General features: G+C 43.3%; 1 protein-coding gene across 1 annotated transcript; it reads left to right on the forward strand.

The window, feature by feature from the left end:
* Positions 1-9,493: 9,493 nt before the first annotated feature.
* LOC129592857 (uncharacterized) lies at positions 9,494-13,039 on the forward strand. Its single transcript, XM_055488996.1, has 6 exons — positions 9,494-9,623; positions 9,706-9,800; positions 10,759-11,020; positions 11,120-11,508; positions 12,130-12,400; positions 12,468-13,039. The coding sequence occupies exons 1-6, from the start codon at positions 9,581-9,583 to the stop codon at positions 12,824-12,826; spliced, it is 1,419 nt and encodes a 472-aa protein (XP_055344971.1). The 5' UTR covers positions 9,494-9,580; the 3' UTR covers positions 12,827-13,039.
* Positions 13,040-19,845: the final 6,806 nt, after the last annotated feature.

Here is a 19,845-nt window from a genome sequence, read left to right on the forward strand (position 1 = left end):
GCATCAAATTTTAAAGCGCGCAGCGACTACGGTAGTATGCTCACATTGGGTTATCACTGAGCATACAAATTAACAAAATATTGATAAATCTTGCAAACACAGTCCGGAGTTACATTCGAATATTTTAACAGTTTATCTGATAAAATATGATTAGGCGATCAAACGCCCTGATGTCAGTACAGCTTGTGGCTAATACGGAACAATAAAGCAACAAAAATAAGTATTCTAACCTAAGTAACGTTACAACTACCAACGTCGTTTTCATTCTTGATTTCAATGACAGTTCTTTTTAAAAATGAGAGCGTAAAATGTCAGACCTTCTAGTACTATGCGATATACAATAACTTTAACAGCGCTACTTCACAATAACTTTATGCAGTGCTAAATAATAATAATAATTTGTAAAAAATCTAAGAACTCATAAGACAATAGCATCTAGAGCCTTTTTGAAAAGCTTCTGCGAGCTAACTCATCACAGACTAACACTGTCCTATACACCTAGTGCCTCGTTAACCTTTATCATGAAAATAGCATTTAAGTTTCCACATGTTGCTTTTTTAGGAGCCGCTTACGGCGGGTTCCATTACGACGTCACGGTGGAAAACTTCCTCAGGATGCCAGCGGTACTTTTGTATGGGGAAACAAACTGCGGAAAATCTTTTACTGCTAGCATGGTTTTGGAAATGTTCGCAACGGGAGCTTCAAAATTGTATGATTTGAAAACGATAACGCTGGCCGGACTGCGGGAACTGATCACCAGTCAAGCATTACCTGTGGTTATCCACGACCCTGCCAGCCCAGAAATTGTGAAAATGGCCGTGGAAGATACATACGAAAAAAAAGCTTTAGCAAACTACAAAGAACGACGCTGTCCACGAACGTCAGCTATAGTAACTCTAAACGCTGATGCGCTGAGTGACTTCCGTAATTTCGATAAGTAAGTACGAGTCAATACTTGGTTTCCATTTACCTTCCAGCTAGACGATATCTATCTTGTAGCCTACGGGGAATGTCTCGTTGCGTGGTGATCCCGTTCCTTGAAGAAATTCCAGAAAGAGATGCCGAGTCCCGCGTTCGTGCTAAAGGGCTTTTCCGCTTCGTTTCTCAGTACGCAGTTAAACTGCTACAGTGCGGTGACACGGATATTGCTGCCGTCGTTAAATATCACAAGTCGATCTATGATGAGGTGTTAGAAAAACTGCAAGATTATGGCCTGGAACAGTCAAGGCAAAGGATTGCGTTCAACATTGCACTGGTTTATGCCTATGGATGCAAAGTAAGACTATGAAATCTTAATGTTTCTAAACCTATGAGACCGACCTTTTAGTTTGCCCAGAGCGCAAGCTGACACGTTTGGAACAAAATAAGTACAGTACACATCCTCTGACCTATTAGCTGCATTAGCCGTATCTAATTTGCTGAGGCGGAAGCCAAATCCTTATCGTGCGGATAATAACGGCGTGAGAGTGCCGATGCTGTTCGCATGTGGATATTCTACGCTTACATTGGGAAGAAGTTACGGGGGTGTGAACTACAGTCGGCGCAAATATCCGAACGCAACCAGTAACTAAAACCAAATTCTGAGCAGACGCTAATCAATGATCCAGCGTCCGCCGTAAAAAAATCGAAAAGTCGCCACCAAACCGAGAAGAAGCCGCACTCGCAAACTTAAGTTGAACTTATTCTAATCGGGCAATCATCTGTTTCGACCGCATCGTAGCCGCACTATTTTATGTCACGCTTACATTGAATCGTTTGTCCAACTTTTTGGCTTTTGTCGACCGGAGCGAAGCGAAGTTCCTCTATGTTCAAGAGAACCGGAATTTTGTCGGTCACGTCGGTCATGTCGGTCAGGGTTCAATAAATTTAAATGAAATATGGTAGAACACACCAAAAAACGTTATAATATTAAAAATATTTTTGTATAAAAAAAAATTCATGTTTAAACAGTTTTAGAACAAACTCAGCCAACAGTTTATAAAACTTGGTTTCCCCCTTCGCTCCGGTCTTTTAGTGCAAGCCAACAGAGGTGCACTTTCCTAGTATAATGCTCCTTTCAGGACTTTTCAGCAGATAGGTTTTGAATATTTTTAAAGCTTTTTTTGCTTTAGTTTCTTTGGTTTTTCGGTTGTTGCAGTCAAAGCTTGTAAGTTGATGGCAGAAGTTTAATTTTATTAGCGGTTAGTTAGGGCCGACTGGGCAGAACTGGCGTGCATCAGATATTGTCATAGCGTCTGAAGTGCTATAAAACCAAAGCTATAACATCAGCTAAAGACTTTCGAAAGAAATACAATTTATAGAGGTCCCATTTATCTAAAACCTGAAACTAAAAGTCACCGTAGGCTGGGATTTCAGTGTAATGAATTTTATAACTCTCTCAACAACCACATTCACTTAGAGCTTGCGTATGCATGCCCGCTACTGATAGGTGATTTGGCAGTTAAACGAGATAGGCTGGGTGTCGCAGCGCAGTTTCCAGCTTTGTGCATACTTTAAGCTCTTGGTACGAGAAATGAATTCGAATCGTTATTTCCAGAAACGCTTGTAATCGTAGTATATAATTTATACCACGTTGCGTAATGGTAAAATTTTTAAGCAACTGCCGGTACATACTTTACTTGACTACTGTAGTTTTTAGTACTGTTTGTGCATCGTGTAGGTTTTGGAAGTGGTGGACCCCGCTGGATGTGTGGATCTAGCCGAATTTCGCGCTTTTGTGCTACGGGTAGTTACCAAGGAGGCTGCTAAATGGCAATCAAAGCCAGAAACCAAAGCCAGACATGTCCAACCACGAACGCCCCTTTCGCCGGATACCAAACAGCAACATGTTTCGTCCGCACTCGCTACCATCAACGCAGTCATTGAAGAAGCTCTGAAAACCTGCGACGAAGAAACGGTGCGTTCTATATAATAGCGTGCTCTGCATCGAAAGGTGTAACCAGCTGTAATTCGTTTAAACATAATTAAGTAACGCCTTAAATGCAAAGCTCCTAACAATGACGAACAAACCACTGCAGACGTGGCACGCGATACTAGGGACTGAACTCACTAAAACTAGCAAAGTAGCATTCCGGAGCAATTATCTGAAAGATTATGTTTGGATATCCATTATCCAGCCATTGATTGAAAAGTCATTATCGCTTCAACTGCAGTCATGTTAGTATGCCAGCTAAGTGTCGCTTTTTGAAATAACACAAAATCAATTTACCAACATATTATTTCTAAGTTTCATACGATTATTACGGTTATTTCTGATTTTCATACGGTCGATACTGCGTGCACAAGAAACACGGGCGTTGGCTGCGTGCACGAGTGCTTGAAAGGGATTTCGCTGGCTGCGTGTACTAGGATTGCAAACGGGTTTTTGCTGTTGGCGCGGCAATCTTTGTTTAAGCGTCAAAACTTTTGGTAAAATTTTGTTTAAAGTCGGTTTTTGGATTCCAATATGACAGCGGGAACGAATCGCGTAATTGATAATCCATTGAAATAAGATCAGGGTATCCTTGGTTGTGATGCCTTAACAACGTTAAAGTGCAGGAAATTCGCAGCAAAAGCTTTGAAAATAAAAAGTCCTCAAATAAAATTTCCCGGATGTTTTCGATTCGGCATATATTTTAGCTGCAAGCGAAAACAGAGTTGTACTTTCACTTGTAAGAAATAAGAATAACCATGAAACACAAACAAAATATTTTTGCTTTTAGGTGCGGAACAATGTTAAGTTTATCCCAGGAAGGTCAAACACTGGACTTTCCTTGGCATTCAAACAAGATGGAATCGAAAGTTATTTGAGAGCCAAAGGCAAAGATGTTAATTTCTTACAACCGTACGTGCGGACGTTACGCTTGGTTCCACACTCTGATACTTCGCGAGACGTAAGGCTTGGTGGTCGGTCGCTGAAGGCATCCGCGGTTCCTGCGGAGATTATTTCCGAAACTGTTAAATCACTGCTGAAGAAAATTGGTAAGCGTTGAAAGCTGCAATCATACCATTGTGACTCAACACCCTGTGCAATGCACATATTCTCTGTGCAATGGTCATACGAACATACATACGTGTACATACATACGTGCAATGTGCAGTGTACATACGAACATTTTGTCATATGAAATTTACGTATACGAGTAATATTCCGGCTCTAGTTTTTAATTAACAAGCTGCTGATACTGCTTCGCTAAAACTAATTATTCAAAAGCACATGTTTTTCGGTTTTGCAGGGATTACAGAAGGAAGCACTTCTGTTCCGTCTGATGCAAAGGAAACGCTTGCATCCATCTCTGAACCCCAGTTATCCGTCTCGGCTGATACGATTAGCGAGGACAGGTCTGAAGGCGCACAAAGTACCACTCCGGCGCCGTGACCGTTCCACCTGCTGACGGTTCTGGTAAATCGGTAACAGAAGCACCTGATGGTTCGAAGTCTCAGGTAGACGAAGGCAAGTATTTTTTCGCGTTGCTTGTTATATCTATACTGCCCTTCTAATCGAAAAACCATTGTTTTTAGAGCGCGAGAGCAGCGCGGCAGGAAAATCGTCAGCCGATACCGCTAGTACTAGTTCGCAGTTGCCCACTTCTCAGGTTTCTTATGCCGTTCCAATTTCGGATCAACTGCCCTCGCCGCCCCGTGCTGCGGTTTCTCAAGGCATGAAGTCACAAATAAATATTTTTGAAAACCTTAACTTTTGTTAATTTGTCACTGTATAGTCCATATTAGTAATATGGCTACAGAATTTTCAGCACGGTAATGTTGTAATAGTTTCTACGGCTTTTTTGATAGATCTGGCAAATGTTGGTGGGCTGGACGCTGCCACAAAAAAACGAGCAAAGCGAAAGCGTACAGGAGAATCAAAAGGTAACCTTTAAAACTGCTAAGTTGATTTTATTTTCATGATAGTTACCAACCGGCAGCATATATTTTAAAAGGTTTCATTGCTGTTAAACCAGCAACAATGATAACTGATGACAAACATGTTCCCTTTTTATGTGTGTTCCTTCGAAATTTTCAGGTGTGTTAGCTATAACGCGCGGAAAGAAGCCGAAAATTGAAGTGACGTCAAAGGGACAGGAAATGTTGGTACGTGTTCTGTATGTTCGAAAAATGTTTAGGGAACGGAAATGACAAGTCTTTCATAACCAAATATTTGAAACAGACAAACGGTTTCAGTATCAACAAACGGTAACAACGGTTTTAATATCAACGTCGCAGTAATTTGATTCCTCGTTTTTGGCTCATTTTACGTATATCATTCCATATTTTGCTCGCCCGTTAGTAGCGGCAGACCCAGTCGACTTTTAGACGCGTTCTGTCTGTCCATTTATCCAACTTAATGTACAAAAATCTCATTAGCAGACTTTCGCCAGTGGACTTGAGCCGGTGGCAAAATTAATAGCTTGCGTTTGCTGTCCACCGGTAAAATAGTACTCTTACAGTTGGGTTCCTTCTGACCGCAGACAGCGTGCATTGTTAACCCTTGAGTAAACAATGCTTCCTTGAAAATTCAATGTGACTGTGGACACTTATTACCTCCAAGCGCCTCGCATACAGGTTCAGTGTGCGTGTTAATTTTGCCACCGTCATAAAAGTCGATCACCGGACTTGCTTTCTATTTGCTTTTCCCCACTCTAAAGTCTTTACTTATTAAAACCAAAATAATACTGTAGAAATCACAGAAAATCGAAACTTCTGAAATCCGTGTACAGGGACGACCGGTTCTTGTGCAGTCTACCGGACCAGTTCCCGTTGATTCTTCTGTTTGCTTAGGAAGATTTAGTGTTGTTTATGCGTCACGAGTTGATAAGCCAAGTTTATTATGAAAAGGAATAATTTTTGTAAGCTTCATTCCGTTATGACACGGTGAGCTAAATATACTTAAAAAAATGAGAAAAATCAAAGTATTCACTGAATGCTGCTCGTAATTTATCCGTGCAGACGGTGCAGTTTACCGTAATTATCGAAATAAAGGGACCCCCGCATTACATGCTCCCCCGTTATTAGAACCCACCCTTCCGGTCATTTGAAAGTTATAAAAACCCCTCAAACAGACGCCCATGGCCTTAACTACGTGAGATGCTCAAGTAGCCCAGCATGAACAGCCAAGCATGAAATGTGTCGACATCTCGGGCAGCAAATGGCATTTGAATGGGTTTGAGACTTTTTGTTTATTTAGTCCCCTTTTTGTTTTTTTGTTCAGGGAAAATTCGTTTTGTTTTTGCGTTACAACATCTCAAATTTTCACTGAAAAGTAATCGTTTCGTTTTATAATCGTTTCGTGATCGCTTTCCTGAAAAGTGTGAGCTAGAAGCACGAAAAAAATTTTTTGAGAAAAATAGAATTATCTACTGAGTTCTGCTCGCGAGAGTGGCGGGCATTATGATTAGTATTAGGGAAGAATGTGAAGCGAAGAACCAGATCTGTGACGGATGCAGAATGGCGGAAAGACTATGATACGCTACCAGCGATTGTTTAGTAACTTTTGATGATCAACAATAGGCATTAATCGTTAAGAAACCACCTATAAATAAATGAAAGTGCTAACTTTACACCGAGTTAACTTTACACCGAGTCGCGTATCTGCAAAGTCTTCCCCACCGACGCTTTTGCAATAGCTCAGTCGCGAGAGCTGATTTACAACGTCCCGTTTTCTGCGGTCATCCTTACAAAAACCTTGCGGCGCAATACGGATTCATGGACGCGAGAAAACTTGCTGTCTAACCGTATGATCCCGTAGGTATTGCTTGTTGAATGATGTGTTAGGGGTATCTTAATCGCATTTCAAAATCAGTAACTAATTTAAACCGGAGCAGAATGCTGCAGCAGCATTTATCAACAGCATGAAATTTGTCGTAATCTCAAGTAAGGAAGGTGCATTTGAGAGGTCTTAAAACAGTTTTTTTTAGTGTTCCTTGTGCGCGTGCGATATTGATTTGGACGCTCCAGGAGTAGGATGCATGGTTTGCAAGCTATGGTATCATCTGAAGTGCCAAGGAATAAAACGACAACTGTCAAGAAAAGCGGAAATTTCTTACAAGTGCTCTGCCTGCAAGGGAGACACCTGAGATGCAGAAGCCGTCAGAAGCAGAAAGATTGAAATGTTTCTTTTTCAGTACAGCGTTTACATTCGCTTCTGTTGAGCTTATCAGATCGAAACGAATCCGAAAACGGCTTTGCAGCGTTTGCTTATCGAGTTTTTATGCTGATTTTTGTTGGTTTTTCGAAATGCTATATCTTATACAGCGAATGACGCATATTCTTTAACATTTTTGCATTTTGGAATTTTGGTAAAGATGCCTTATACTTTTGTAACAATGATAAGAGAATATGGTGCAGTCCAGTTGTCTGAAATTTCTACGAACATCTTTTACTTATATCTGAGAAAAAGCGAAATTTATAAATCATTGCTGTCCTCAACACATGCGGTTCTCTGAATTTGGACCTCCTCAGATCAGAATCAAGTGCACTTCCCAACTTTAAGTCAAACGCATCCTGGCAACGCAGCCGTGCAGATGCATCGCGGCTATATACAGGCGTCGCGGCCATCGCGGCGTCCCGGTAGGCATGCTGCCATGTCGTATCTGCAGTATCGCGGTATGTCGCGGTTATATACAGGCGTCGCGGCCTTCGCGGCGTCGCGGCAGGTATGCCCACCTAGCATATGCAGTGTCGCGGTGCGTCGCGGTTATATACAGGCGTCGCGCACATCGCGGCGTCGCGGTATGCATTCTGGCATGCCGTATCTGCAGTGTCGCGGTATGTCGCGGTTATATACAGGCATCGCGGCCATCGCGGCGTTGCGGTAGGCATGCTGCCATGCCGTATCTGCAGTGTCGCGGTATGTCGCGGTTATATACACGCGGCAGGTATGCCCACCTACGGCATATGCAGTGTCGCAGTGCGTCGCGGTTATATACAGGCGTCGCGGCCATCGCGGCGTCGCGGTAGGCATTCTGGCATGCCGTATCTGCAGTGTCGCGGTTATATACAGGCATCGCGGCCATCGCGGCGTTGCGGTAGGCATGCTGCCATGCCGTATCTGCAGTGTCGCGGTTATATACAGGCGTCGCGGCCTTCGCGGCGTCGCGGCAGGTATGCCCACCTACGGCATATGCAGTGTCGCGGTGCGTCGCGGTTATATACATGCGTCGCGGCCATCGCGGCGTCGCGGCAGGTATGCCCACCTACGGCATATGCAGTGTCGCGGTGCGTCGCGGTTATATACAGGCGTCGCGGCCATCGCGGCGTCGCGGTAGGCATGCTGCCATGCCGTATCTGCAGTGTCGCGGTGCGTCGCGGTTATATACAGGCGTCGCGGCTATCGCGGCGTCGCGGTATTCTGCCATGCCGTATCTGCAGTGTCGCGGTATGTCGCGGTTATATACAGGCGTCGCGGCCATCGCGGCGTCGCGGCAGGTATGCCCACATACGGCATATGCAGTGTCGCGGTGCGTCGCGGTTATATACAGGCGTCGCGGCTATCGCGGCGTCGCGGTATGCATTCTGCCATGCCGTATCTGCAGTGTCGCGGTATGTCGCGGTTATATACAGGCATCACGGCCATTGCGGCGTCGCGGCAGGTATGCTCACCTACGACATACGCAGCGTCGCGGTGCATCGCGGCTATGCCGGGTGTTAGATTGGTCCGCGACGAGACAGTGACAGTGGCGTATAAGTTTGGTACAGATTGAGCCACTTCTGTAGAATAACTTCGTGGCGGTCTCCCACGTGAAAGCAAGCTTAAAGAATTCGGGCAGAGTAGCACCGTTAGCGGAAGACGGCAAACGACGCAAAATTGCTTTTCTAGAAGAGAATGGGCGTTTCCAAATTACTTTTTACCGACTCACAGTCGAGACGCTTTGGCACACTGGGAATGACCACCGCCAAAACGATGCGTTTTAAGGGAAGTAAAATTGGCGACACAAGCGGGAAGCCTTAAACTGCAGCCTTCCCGAGACAACGCATAATTCGTTAAAATACCGTAGATTCGGCCGTTCGAAGATAACTGGATACGCGACTAAAGGTGCTAAATTTTTGAAACACCTAAGATTTTGGCTTTTGTTTAGCTGGCTTTTCAAAGTTCACAGCATTTTAATGGTAATAAAAGGGCATACTTTTTGTTATATGAAGTTAATATTACCGAATAAACATCATGAAGTAGACTTTGATTGATACCGGGGAAATAAGCCTTAACACGGATCAGAAAAACAATTGCACGTACTGTGTTGAACGCTAGGCCAATTCTCTTATAACATCACCGCTAAAACTTTCTTTGCTACAACTATTATTAAAGCGCACATGTCCAGTGCAACGGTGCAGCTCATACACCTGTAATGTCTTGATGGACAGCTTACGATACTGCCACATCCGTTTCGCGTTGCAGCATGGCAAGGTCGGCGAACGCTCGACCATGTACTGCCGCCGGTTATAGTATGAAACTCAGTATGGGTTACGTAGTTTACAGTGACGATTATAAGCTTTAAAGGCGCTGATTAAATTTCTTTGCTGTGTTGTTTTTTTATGGCCGCTAAACATATCTCTTAAACAAAAGCATAGTCCAATCGAAAATTCTCCATATCGCGTTGATGAAACCATGTTGAAGTCGTGCACGGTTTTTGTCTGGCTTATTGGTTCCCGTGAGTATCCTAAGAAAAATTTGCGCTGTTCACTTGCACCTGCGTTGCTAGGGCTAATTAGCGTGATCTTTTAATATCCTAGTCCAATTGAATCGTAGCTTGGCTGAACGAGAGTTCTGCCAAACACAGTGGCCGGTCGCGATTCCGCCATCCACCGAGATCAACGATCCTCAACAGGTAATCGATTAAAATTAATTATAAACTAGCCTTCATATTAATACGAGTACTTCTACTCCTACTCGTAGCTACCTACTCGTAGCTACGGTAGTAATTTTTGCAAGAAAATCTACCCTGCGCTAAACGCTAAGCGCATAATTCGGCTGTGCGCCCCCGATTTTTTGGCGTAAAGATTTGTGGTTAATTATATTGTAGTAGGAAATGGCTATTCTCACCACCCTGACACCACCTTTGGCTATTGTCACCCCCTTTCACTCCGTTTTGACTATTCGCACCCCCTTTTTCTAAATAATTTTTGCACCACCTTTGGCTGTTCCAGCCCCTTGATGGCTTTACTGCGCTCGGCTATTCCAATCTGTTTTCAATATACATACTTCTTCTAAATTCTTCACATTTAGTCATAATTCACTTTCCTGTTCAGTTGCGACAAAACAAAGTTCGAATAAAACTGTGCACTATTACGGTGGTCGACTGGTCGGTGATTATTCTGTTCGTATAGCAGTGCTGCCAGCAAAAAAAAACTAGTGCCATTGTCAAAAATTGTGGTAACAAGCCTTCCGACATACGGAGCGCAAAAAAAAACAATTTTATCAAACGTGTTTTTGAGATTTACGAAAAGTTTTAAAAACTATGCAGTAAAATAACATTTCCTATGAAGAGGTGGGAATAGTAAAAGTTAGTGTTGGTTTCATTTAAAAAAGGTAGTGGGAATAGCTCAAAAGCGGTGAAAGGTGGTGACAATAGCCAAATGGTGGCTGCGAGGCGGTGGGAATAGCCACACCCTATATTGTATGCATATTTGTGCATCATGATGTACCGGTACAGAGTGTATGACCGGAATTGTTTATCTGCTTTATGTCCATTACTGTGGCCTAGGGTAGAAGATATACTAGTAAGTCTTGCCCTGGTTGTCGGGGTGCACAGCCATTACCTAATTAATTTTGATAGTTGATTGCAGATCACGGGTACCTGGTATATGTATCGGGAGAAAGCCCAGTTCAGCTCAGTCACTCCATTCAATCAGCACATAGAATGGGATGTCATTACGCAGACGGTTGATACTTCAACTAATCAATCAGCGTGGGCCGTGACGGCTCAGTTCAGGTTGAGCGCGGTTGTAGGAAATCGGACATGTCAAAATCATTTCTGGACAGGACTGTATACGGTTGACGGGCGCATGGTTGGAACGATGGCGGCAACGGAGGATAATTTTCTTATGAGTAAGACAAGGAATCAAAAACAATTAACCATGCATAAACGTTCCTGAACAATTAACCATGTTTAAATTTTCTTTACCTGATCGTCGCATTTGTGTACAGGGGAAGTTGATCTTAATGTTTTATATCACGACTACAAGAAGCTCCTGGTAGCGTACGGTTGCAACGGTCCCAGGTTAGACGGAACTTGTACAACCCCGCTCGTTATGGTCCAAGTCCGAGGAAACCCTTTCGATATGTCGGCAACCGATATGGATGACCTGGACAATATTCTGAATACGGTGTTCGCTGCGTACTGTATCACAGCTAACGATATCCCGAAACAACGATTCGACCAACGCCCTTCGTGCCCGTTGACATTTTTGCCGGATTGCTCTGCCAAAGACAGGCAGGGCCTTCGTTCGTTGGGCAATTACACTGCGTTGAATCCCTCTCCCGACTGTCGGCTACCGAACTTCATCGACAGTGAAATCCTGCTAGATCCAGCGGAGGTAATGTACGTACAGCCGAGCAAATCACTGGGCGGGCGACATACCCGTTGGACAGCAGAACATTTCATTAAAATAATATACTTACCAGTTAGTGACACAAGGCCACTGTTAGTTGAACAGGGCCTCTATATCGGGGATGGCTTCTAATTCAGGGACGGTTGTTATTATTATTTCTGGCGTAAACATGGCCGACGAAACTTTCGCTCGAGGTTTACTGGATTTTTCTAGTGCTAAAAGAAAAACGATTGTATTAATGCTTTCTTTAAGGTAGTAAAATGTATAAACGGTTATAAAGTGCGTAATACGTTATTTTAATTTGTACTACTGTTTACTATCTTCGGCTGTGCATTTCAGGAAGGGTTGCAGCTTGCTATAATTTTATGAGGGTTCGCCCCAAGGCGTTTCGGGGATGGGTTTCTAAATCGCGAAGAGCCGCTGATTGATCAAATTTAATACAGTAATACGTTAATAAAGAAACCAAAGAAAATTCATATTTAATATTTATTGCCTTCCGGACGTTTTAACTAGCGAATGTACAGTACAACGCGTGCCTGATAATTCTTAAGATTTCTCGTGAAAAGTCCGATTTCCGAATTTATATTCCGGTATTTTGGCTTACAGCTTGCCGGTTCATGGGAAGGATATGCTGCTCATGGTTTAGCAGAACGTGGTTTTACTTTGGATTTTAAATGGCATACCATCGGGACCAGTTGGTCGGCTTCTCCTAACACCACCTCACAAGTAATGTGGATGGAGTACATCTATCGAATTTTAACCGGTGGCATCCATGAAGCTAAATGTTGGTATGGTTATTACGTCGGTGAAGTGCACAGCAATGGGCGAATGAACGGTTTGTTCTTCGAAAAAGGACCCGGTTCGATTGATCAGAGACGTATGATGCATGTTTGCTGTATGATTAAACCCATACTGTGAGACCTGTTAACGTTATTGTATTGTAGGAATTCTCAGCTTGAGTACCGTGTATCACGACGCCAATTTCACGTTGCTTTATGGCTGTTTGGTTCCCAGTCCGGTGACGGGCATTTGCAGTTCCTGGTGGCTGCTGGGAACAACACACGGCCGACGATTGGATGCCATGTATGATCCGGTGATTGACACTTTTCTTAACAAGTACGGGTCGTGCGGCGATGCCAAAGGGTTGAATGCTCGCCAGCAAATTGTGACGAATCCGTGTTTCTTCGGAGCGGCGAATGACATCTTCGAAGCGTATAATGAGACGTGCCTACAGTCATCTATTAAGGGGCTACACGAGAAGGTTGTTGTTAATCCGACTTCCACAATACCAGTGCCCTATTAAGCGCAACGCGTTGAATATTCTATGAACGCCACACTAAACCTGTTTAAGACAATAATGCCCCAATTTAGTAATATTTTCTAAATACTGTGAAGGTGAATTGTGAACTTTTTATTTTTTTTTAGTGTTATCTTTTTCATTTCATGTGCTTCCCAGTTCCCAGAATCCATGACCTTTCTACAAGTTAACGTAAGCGGTAACTATCACCATCACGTACAGCGCTTATCACCGTAGTGATAAGCGCAGTGGTTAGTAAATTCTTCACAGCCTACGCGCTTCCTATTAATTCATAGGTTCTGCTTCTGCTTTTTGTGAGGTTTTCTTACAATTGGTAAGAGTTCTTTTCTCGAATCTAATGTTTTGTACGTAGAACCCAGATATTCAGGGTTATTGAACGGTACCTAGACATCAACTACATATATTCAAAATTATGCTTTCTATCGCTGTTTGTGAATTGTGATCACTGCACTTTTATTATTAACTGGAAATAGTTGAGAGGTAAAATTAACAATTGTAAGCCAGGGAAAACGGCTTAAACAGCTCGTGCAACAGAAGAAGACAGCCAAATAAGCACAGAACCGTTGTACCACGTACTGCCTCTGCAAGGTTCGCCCCCTTTTGACTAACCCACACTGCGGCAATAGCAATACCAACGTAACATAACAACACTCGCTTGACAAAATCAGCAGTATAATAACGAGTTCCGATTCGCTAAGATACTTCAATTGAAGCCCTGAGCACGGGTCACATAATCAAAATTGTTATGCTACTTGTATGAAAGCGCATGACAAACATACACGTAACACGACACAAGCTTTTTCGAACGGCGCCTTTGCGCGTGTCATGATGGGATTCTTAGCTCCTATTAAGGGTGCTGTTTCGTTCAACATCTACAGTGTTAGAGCGGGCTGTAAGGTTCTCAAGCGAAATATCCGCATTCTGGGAACTCCTTGTGCCCGGCGCGACAGGCATGGCTATGATGAAGAACACAATCGGATCACTTATGGCGGAAAAATAAAAAATAATGGAAAATATCATGTTTCCCAGTGCTGTTCGCGTAAAGAACCACGAATAGAACACAGAGGGCATCCAGGTTACAAGAACGATCAAGGCCATCAGGGAAAACAGCAAAAACTTGCGTGATCGTCTTTCTCTGCGCATCATTATAGTGCGCCTGGTTTGTGAGGTAGAATGGTCAATTACGATAGCAGGAATAACTGAAACATTCTTTTCCGAACGGCGCTTTCTCCACAGAACATACGGGCACGACGCCACAATCAGCCAGGGTAGCGGCATCGCGGAATAGTTGGCCAACTTGACATACAGCGGTAATTGACGCAATACCAGGGCCCGACTATCTTCACAAGAGCCGGCATCGCGGTAACCGGACAGCGCGATGACCACCCCCGGTATCCGCATTATAGCGTAGACAGCGGCGCAGACCAGACAAATCATGACAGCGGCTCGACGGTTGTGATGGCGCCGGTACGCGATGGGCCAAGTGACGGCCCAAATGCGATTCAAGGCGATGAGCACGTGGCCAGCCGTTGCCACAACTTGTACAACCCACTCTTGTGCCGTTTTCAGGGCGCACAAGGAGAGCGTGCCAGCGGGATCACGGCCAGCGGCCGCAAGACCTCTGCTTGGGAGCATCATAATCATGGAAATAGACTGCAGGAACAGCAGCTGTATGATGTAAATGTTGAACGGTGTGCGTAGTGCCGGATGATACAAATAGTATCCCAACACCAAAAAGGAGAGGATAAAGGCAATCATGTTCTGAAATAGTAGAATAACTGCAATTATTGTATCGAAATTAGATGGACTCCAGAAAACTGACGGCGGCAGCAATGCCGAACCGTTATTATCCAAAGTATGGTTAACAGGCATCTTTCCTAGAACTGGATTATAAAACTTGTTTACAGCTGCATGAAGCATTCGAACGGCATTGAGCTGCACGGTTTAGCGGCCGTGCTTTCTTGATGCAATATACTTGGGCAGTCGGGCATAATTTTATTGCACCATCCGGTTGCGTATCTATAGCGTGACTGCTTGAAGAATGCCGGATCAGTAATATTCCGTCCCTTGGGTCACTAATCAATACTTTCTATATATCGAGCACTACTGTGGCGCAAAAATTATCTTGAACATACGGGATTTTGCGGTCACTTTACGTAAACAGCAACTGAGGTCTGAGACAAAGAATCTACGGGTAAACGACGGCTATTTCAAGCGGATTACCGGGAGCCGGATCAACAATTGCTGGGAATTACAAAGAAAATGAGATAATTCCCGTGTGCGCACATGAGCAGTCGCTAATACCGCTTCTGATAAGCTCTAATTGTTTGGTTTATCACAGTGTCCCCAGCGTTGCATTGTGATTAACTAGTACAAAGAACATATCGTCACTCGTAGAACCATTGCACTTGGATGGATACAGGTTTCTGGATTCAGGTTTCTGGACGTTGCATTATCAAGCGCTTGAAACCACTGTACGCAATATGCTGTTGAGAAGCAGTTTTAACTGGTTCAACCCCATTAAAAGCAGAAATAAACCGAAAAACTTAAAAGTGAGTATCGCAATTTGCGATTTTAGTAGGTACGCCAATGGTTGCCTCCTGGGCATGGCAGTGTGACGTCGTTTCGCTGCAAAGTTTTTGCAGATATTTAACTTTTTAAATTCGTTTTACCAAATGAAAAGCGGAGCCATAATAGAGCATGCACCTTGTACGATGACGTCATGGTAGAGAACACGCACAGTGAGACGCAGTGGGCAACCCCTGCGGGTTCTGTGTTTTTCGAAACTTTCAAATTAGTACAATCCCTTCGTACTAGGGCTCAAAAAATGCGGAAAAAAATTTGAAGTTTGGAAAGTGAAAGTTGGTAAGCAAAAAGTTGCTATACAAACGAAAAGTTTACGATTAACGTAATTCTGGTTTACCATAGAGGTCTATGAGGCAGTCTGCCTTAGCCCTCTACGCTAAACAAAGATCTCTTGTTTTTTTTATCTGAATTGTTTGACCGTTTTCATTGATTGATTAAATTTTAATTGTTTCGTTTTGGTTGACTGATCAGGTTGTGGTCGCTTCGTTTGATCACAGATCAAGAACCAAGGATTTTCGTTTAGCATGGAGGTCTCTGGACTGGCAAACCACCTCAAAGCTTTCGTTTCCTTGACAGCGTTTGACTTGTCAGTTTTGGTTTACAAACTTAGATTTTTTTCTGCATTTTTTGAGCCATAGTACGAACGGATTGTACTAATCTGAAAGTTTTGAAAAACACAGAACCCGCTGGGGTTGCCCACTGCGTTGCACATTGCGTGTCACATAGCGTGACGTCACGCCAGTCGCTGGAATACCTTAAGGTTTAGTAATATTACGGCGGAGCACTTTCTGTCTGCATTCATATTAAAAACGGAGAACAAAGTGTCGAGGCAAGGGTGTTAGAAAAACGTTATCGCTAGACCAAACTTTTTTAATTGCAACGCACAAAGCGGCTTTCGCGTCGTTGCCTTCATCTTTCGTTTTGTGGGAAACAGGCTGGCTGAGCCCATCCGTACATTGTGGAACGTCAAACAGTTTATTGAGATTTCTTCCCGTAATTTTGTTTCACTGATCTTTGATACATACAACAAAAACTGTGATGTGCAGAAACTTTTGTTAGTAGTTGTTACATTTCATCGAGGACAAACGTTAATTTTTTATACAAAAAGAAAGATTTTGACGAAAATGATAACAGAGCCTAAGAAAGGTCGAAATTTCATTGATAAAATAGCTCCACTCAGCAGCTCAGCAGTGGTTGCACAAGTTATGAAGTAGCAGCGCTTCGACATCGCCGATGCGAAATGCATTATCAGCTTTGCCATTTGTTGCTGAATGACGTGAGAGGTAATCTGCCAATCTCGGAGCTGTGAGAGCTTTGACCGCCCTGAAATGTGCTATTTTTCGACGTCCCATAAAATATTTAACCAAAGAAATTGAGTTGCTTAGGTTTGCATAAGCACACAAAACTGAAATTTTACCGGATGGCACTTTGGTTAAAAAAATTGCAGTAGTTAAGCAAAAAGCCATCCCCACCTCTAGGGGATAAGGAATGATGACGTAAGATAGAAGTTACCTTCCACTTCCGGGACAGACAGATAACTTTCTGGTTTTGTTGAACTAGTTGAGCTTCGCTTCGCTCCGGTCGACGGCAGTTTTTTGGTGAGCGCCACCTTAGAGGAAAGTTTTCCTCAGGAAATGGTGACTCGACGAAAAGTGCGGATGCGAACAATTTTCTGCCGTCAGTTTTCTCCACTCAGTTATCTTAGCCTTATCGATGCGAGCAGAACGTTTGGACATCCGGACCTTTGAATTGGCATGTGATTCTTGGGTGAGATGTTCTCATCTGTACTCTTATAATGTATAAAAATTTAACCGGGCAATTTGGACGGCATACAAAATTTAACCATTTACGGTATCTTGTAAGTTATAACACCGTCGACGGCACAAGAATGCAGTTCGATTTGCATTTTGCTTGCATCGCAAAGAGTCGGCTTTACGAGAATGCTTTACGACGGTAGCAGGAAGCATCCCAGTCATTTTTGCAGTAGATTGTACATACATGATGATTTGCTGTCCTAACTACGTTTGTTTGATTTGATCTGGGCGCAGTTTCTTGTATCTCGCAGCTGGCATTTCAGATTCTAACCGTAGTCAGTATCAAGGTACAGAGTGTAAGTACTTGTAAAAACAAACATACCTTATTACCATAAAATAACAACAAATCATCAAATTAAATACCAATAGAATCAATGTATTGCTAGTTGCGTCCAACAGCGACTGTATAAGAGCGAAGTGTCTGGTTCTCTGGCGGAACATCCGGATTCTGAAACCTTCTTTCACCGGAAGCAGGGATCCTGGCAATAAGGAAGAACACAATAGGATCGCTTATGGCAGAAAAAGAGAAGATAATAAAAACTATCGCACTCCCCAGAACCGTTCGCGTAAAGAACCACGAGTAAAACATGGAAGGCGTCCAGGTTACCAGGACGATTAATGCCATCAGAAAAAACAACAAAAAGTTTCTTGATCGCCTAGGGTAAGCACTTAAGCGTGACACAGCATGCCCAGCACCGTTTAGCGGACTGACAGTTTTTTGTGCTGAGCGGCGCTTTTTCCACAGAACATACGGACATGTAGCAATAATAAGCCAGGGCAGCGTTACTGCCGAATAATTGGTAAATGCCATGTACAGCGGCAGAAGGCTCCATAGGAAGATCCGTGTATTCTCACAAGAAGCTGGATCGCGGTAGAAAGAAAGCGCCACGATGACACCCGGCATTCGTACCACAGTAATAACCACGGCGCTGATAATACCGATTGTGACAGCGAGGTTACGGTTGTGGTGTCGCCGATAGGAAATCGGCCAAGTAACGGCCCAGATGCGATTCAGGGCGATGAGCACGTGGCCGGTCGTTGCCACGATTTGCACGACCCAGTCTTGGGTCATTTTCAGCGCACATAATGCGAATGTTCCGGCGGGATGACGGCCAGCAGCCGCTAGACCTTTGCTTGGTAGAAACAAAATAAGGGAGATTGACTGAAGAAACAGCAGCTGTATGATGTACATGTTGAATGGCGTGCGTAATGCCGGATGATACAGGTAGTATCCCAACACCACGACCGACAGAATTAAAGCGATAATGTTCTGGATTAGTGCTATAATTGCTCCTGCCACTTGAAAATCAGAGGGACTGGAGAAAACAGAAAGGGACAAGGTAGCGGAACTGTTCACACCTGGGGTATGATTGGCAGTCATTTTCCTGCAGATTTTTGTCCGACTGCCCAAAGATGTGCTTTCGTAGTAAGGGTCGTAATGGGTGAATGCTAGCGACTGTAAATAAAAAGTTTAGAGCCAGAAAAGGAAAATAACTGTTTGACTCGAAGTGGCCGGCTTTTCTCGACGTATGTACTATTGCGGCTAGTAATTGCTCGATTCAACTGAGCAAAAATCTAGTGTATACTTACCCGTACACTCCCACCGTTCCTTTCATAATCAATTCACAAAGAGCGCAAAGCGACCGTGATGTTAAGATTATTTCCGTGAACATATCTGTATTCCGCTTGGTAGTCGCTTACGTACAACCTACGTAATTGCTGTCACTGGTTTCAGGCAAACAAAGGAGAGCAGAACGGATGACCGAAGGCGATATGAATAACTGCGGAAACTGGAAAGAGCTCATCTGGATCTGGAACTAATCACTCGTAACAAAATCTTGTGCCTGCACTAGTATAATTATCAGCAGCGCTACAGTTAGCCGTAAATGTTAAAGGTTATTATGGTAAACTGAGTATTGATGCATTGAGGACATCAACACTCAGGTAAACTGAGTGTTGATGTCCTCAATAAGGAAGGAGCGTAAATTTTCTCGCGAGCGTTAGGCATCTCCCTGCGAAACGATTTTTCTTGCCTAGTAACTTTTTTGACATTAATTGTTCTAATAATCTTTACCAGTCAATTTACGGTTTATTTCTAAGCAATTTAAATTGCGAGTACTTCTAGCACTCTGCAATGTCTGCGCCTTCCATGTCTGCAACCAGTTACGGGACTGGATTGGCTCCGAAAACGATGTCTCCATAGTCGGTCGCGGACCATCTTTAATTCCGAAGGATTTTAATTTAGTGCTGTATTTTAGTTTGAACCGAACCGCGAGAGAGCGAAAGCAACCAAAACGATCTTTCAAATCCCTGTTTTAAAGTCAGCAATAAATATAGAAAAGCAATATTTACAATGTTCAGTAATCAATCCTAATAAAATAATTAATAATATCAAATAGTCTTTAATTTTTTGGCTTTTTGAAAGGTTGGATTTAAATTTTATTTTAAAAAATCGACTTTTATTCTCTTTCTTGTTTGATACTCATTTTTCCACATCATCGTTACCGGTCGACCAGCCTAACATTTTAAGATTGTTGTCCATCCGGTAACCTTTCTGTAATTCTCATTCCAGGCTGCAAGTGGATTTGTTTTCTTGCAATTCAT

This window comes from Paramacrobiotus metropolitanus, unplaced genomic scaffold (genome assembly GCF_019649055.1).
Source record: "Paramacrobiotus metropolitanus isolate TYO unplaced genomic scaffold, Prichtersi_v1.0 Parri_scaffold0000056, whole genome shotgun sequence".
In the NCBI taxonomy this organism is placed as follows: Eukaryota; Metazoa; Tardigrada; class Eutardigrada; order Parachela; family Macrobiotidae; genus Paramacrobiotus; species Paramacrobiotus metropolitanus.

What these genes read in the sequence shown, in the direction of transcription:
- LOC129592857 (XM_055488996.1), top strand. Translation starts at nt 9,581, where the DNA reads ATGTTGAAGTCGTGCACGGTTTTTGTCTGGCTTATTGGTTCCC. An exon ending in GGAGGATAATTTTCTTATGA is followed by an intron (nt 11,021 to 11,119) that starts GTAAGACAAGGA and finishes ATTTGTGTACAG; the next exon opens with GGGAAGTTGATCTTAATGTT. An exon ending in TCCTGCTAGATCCAGCGGAG is followed by an intron (nt 11,509 to 12,129) that starts GTAATGTACGTA and finishes TTTGGCTTACAG; the next exon opens with CTTGCCGGTTCATGGGAAGG.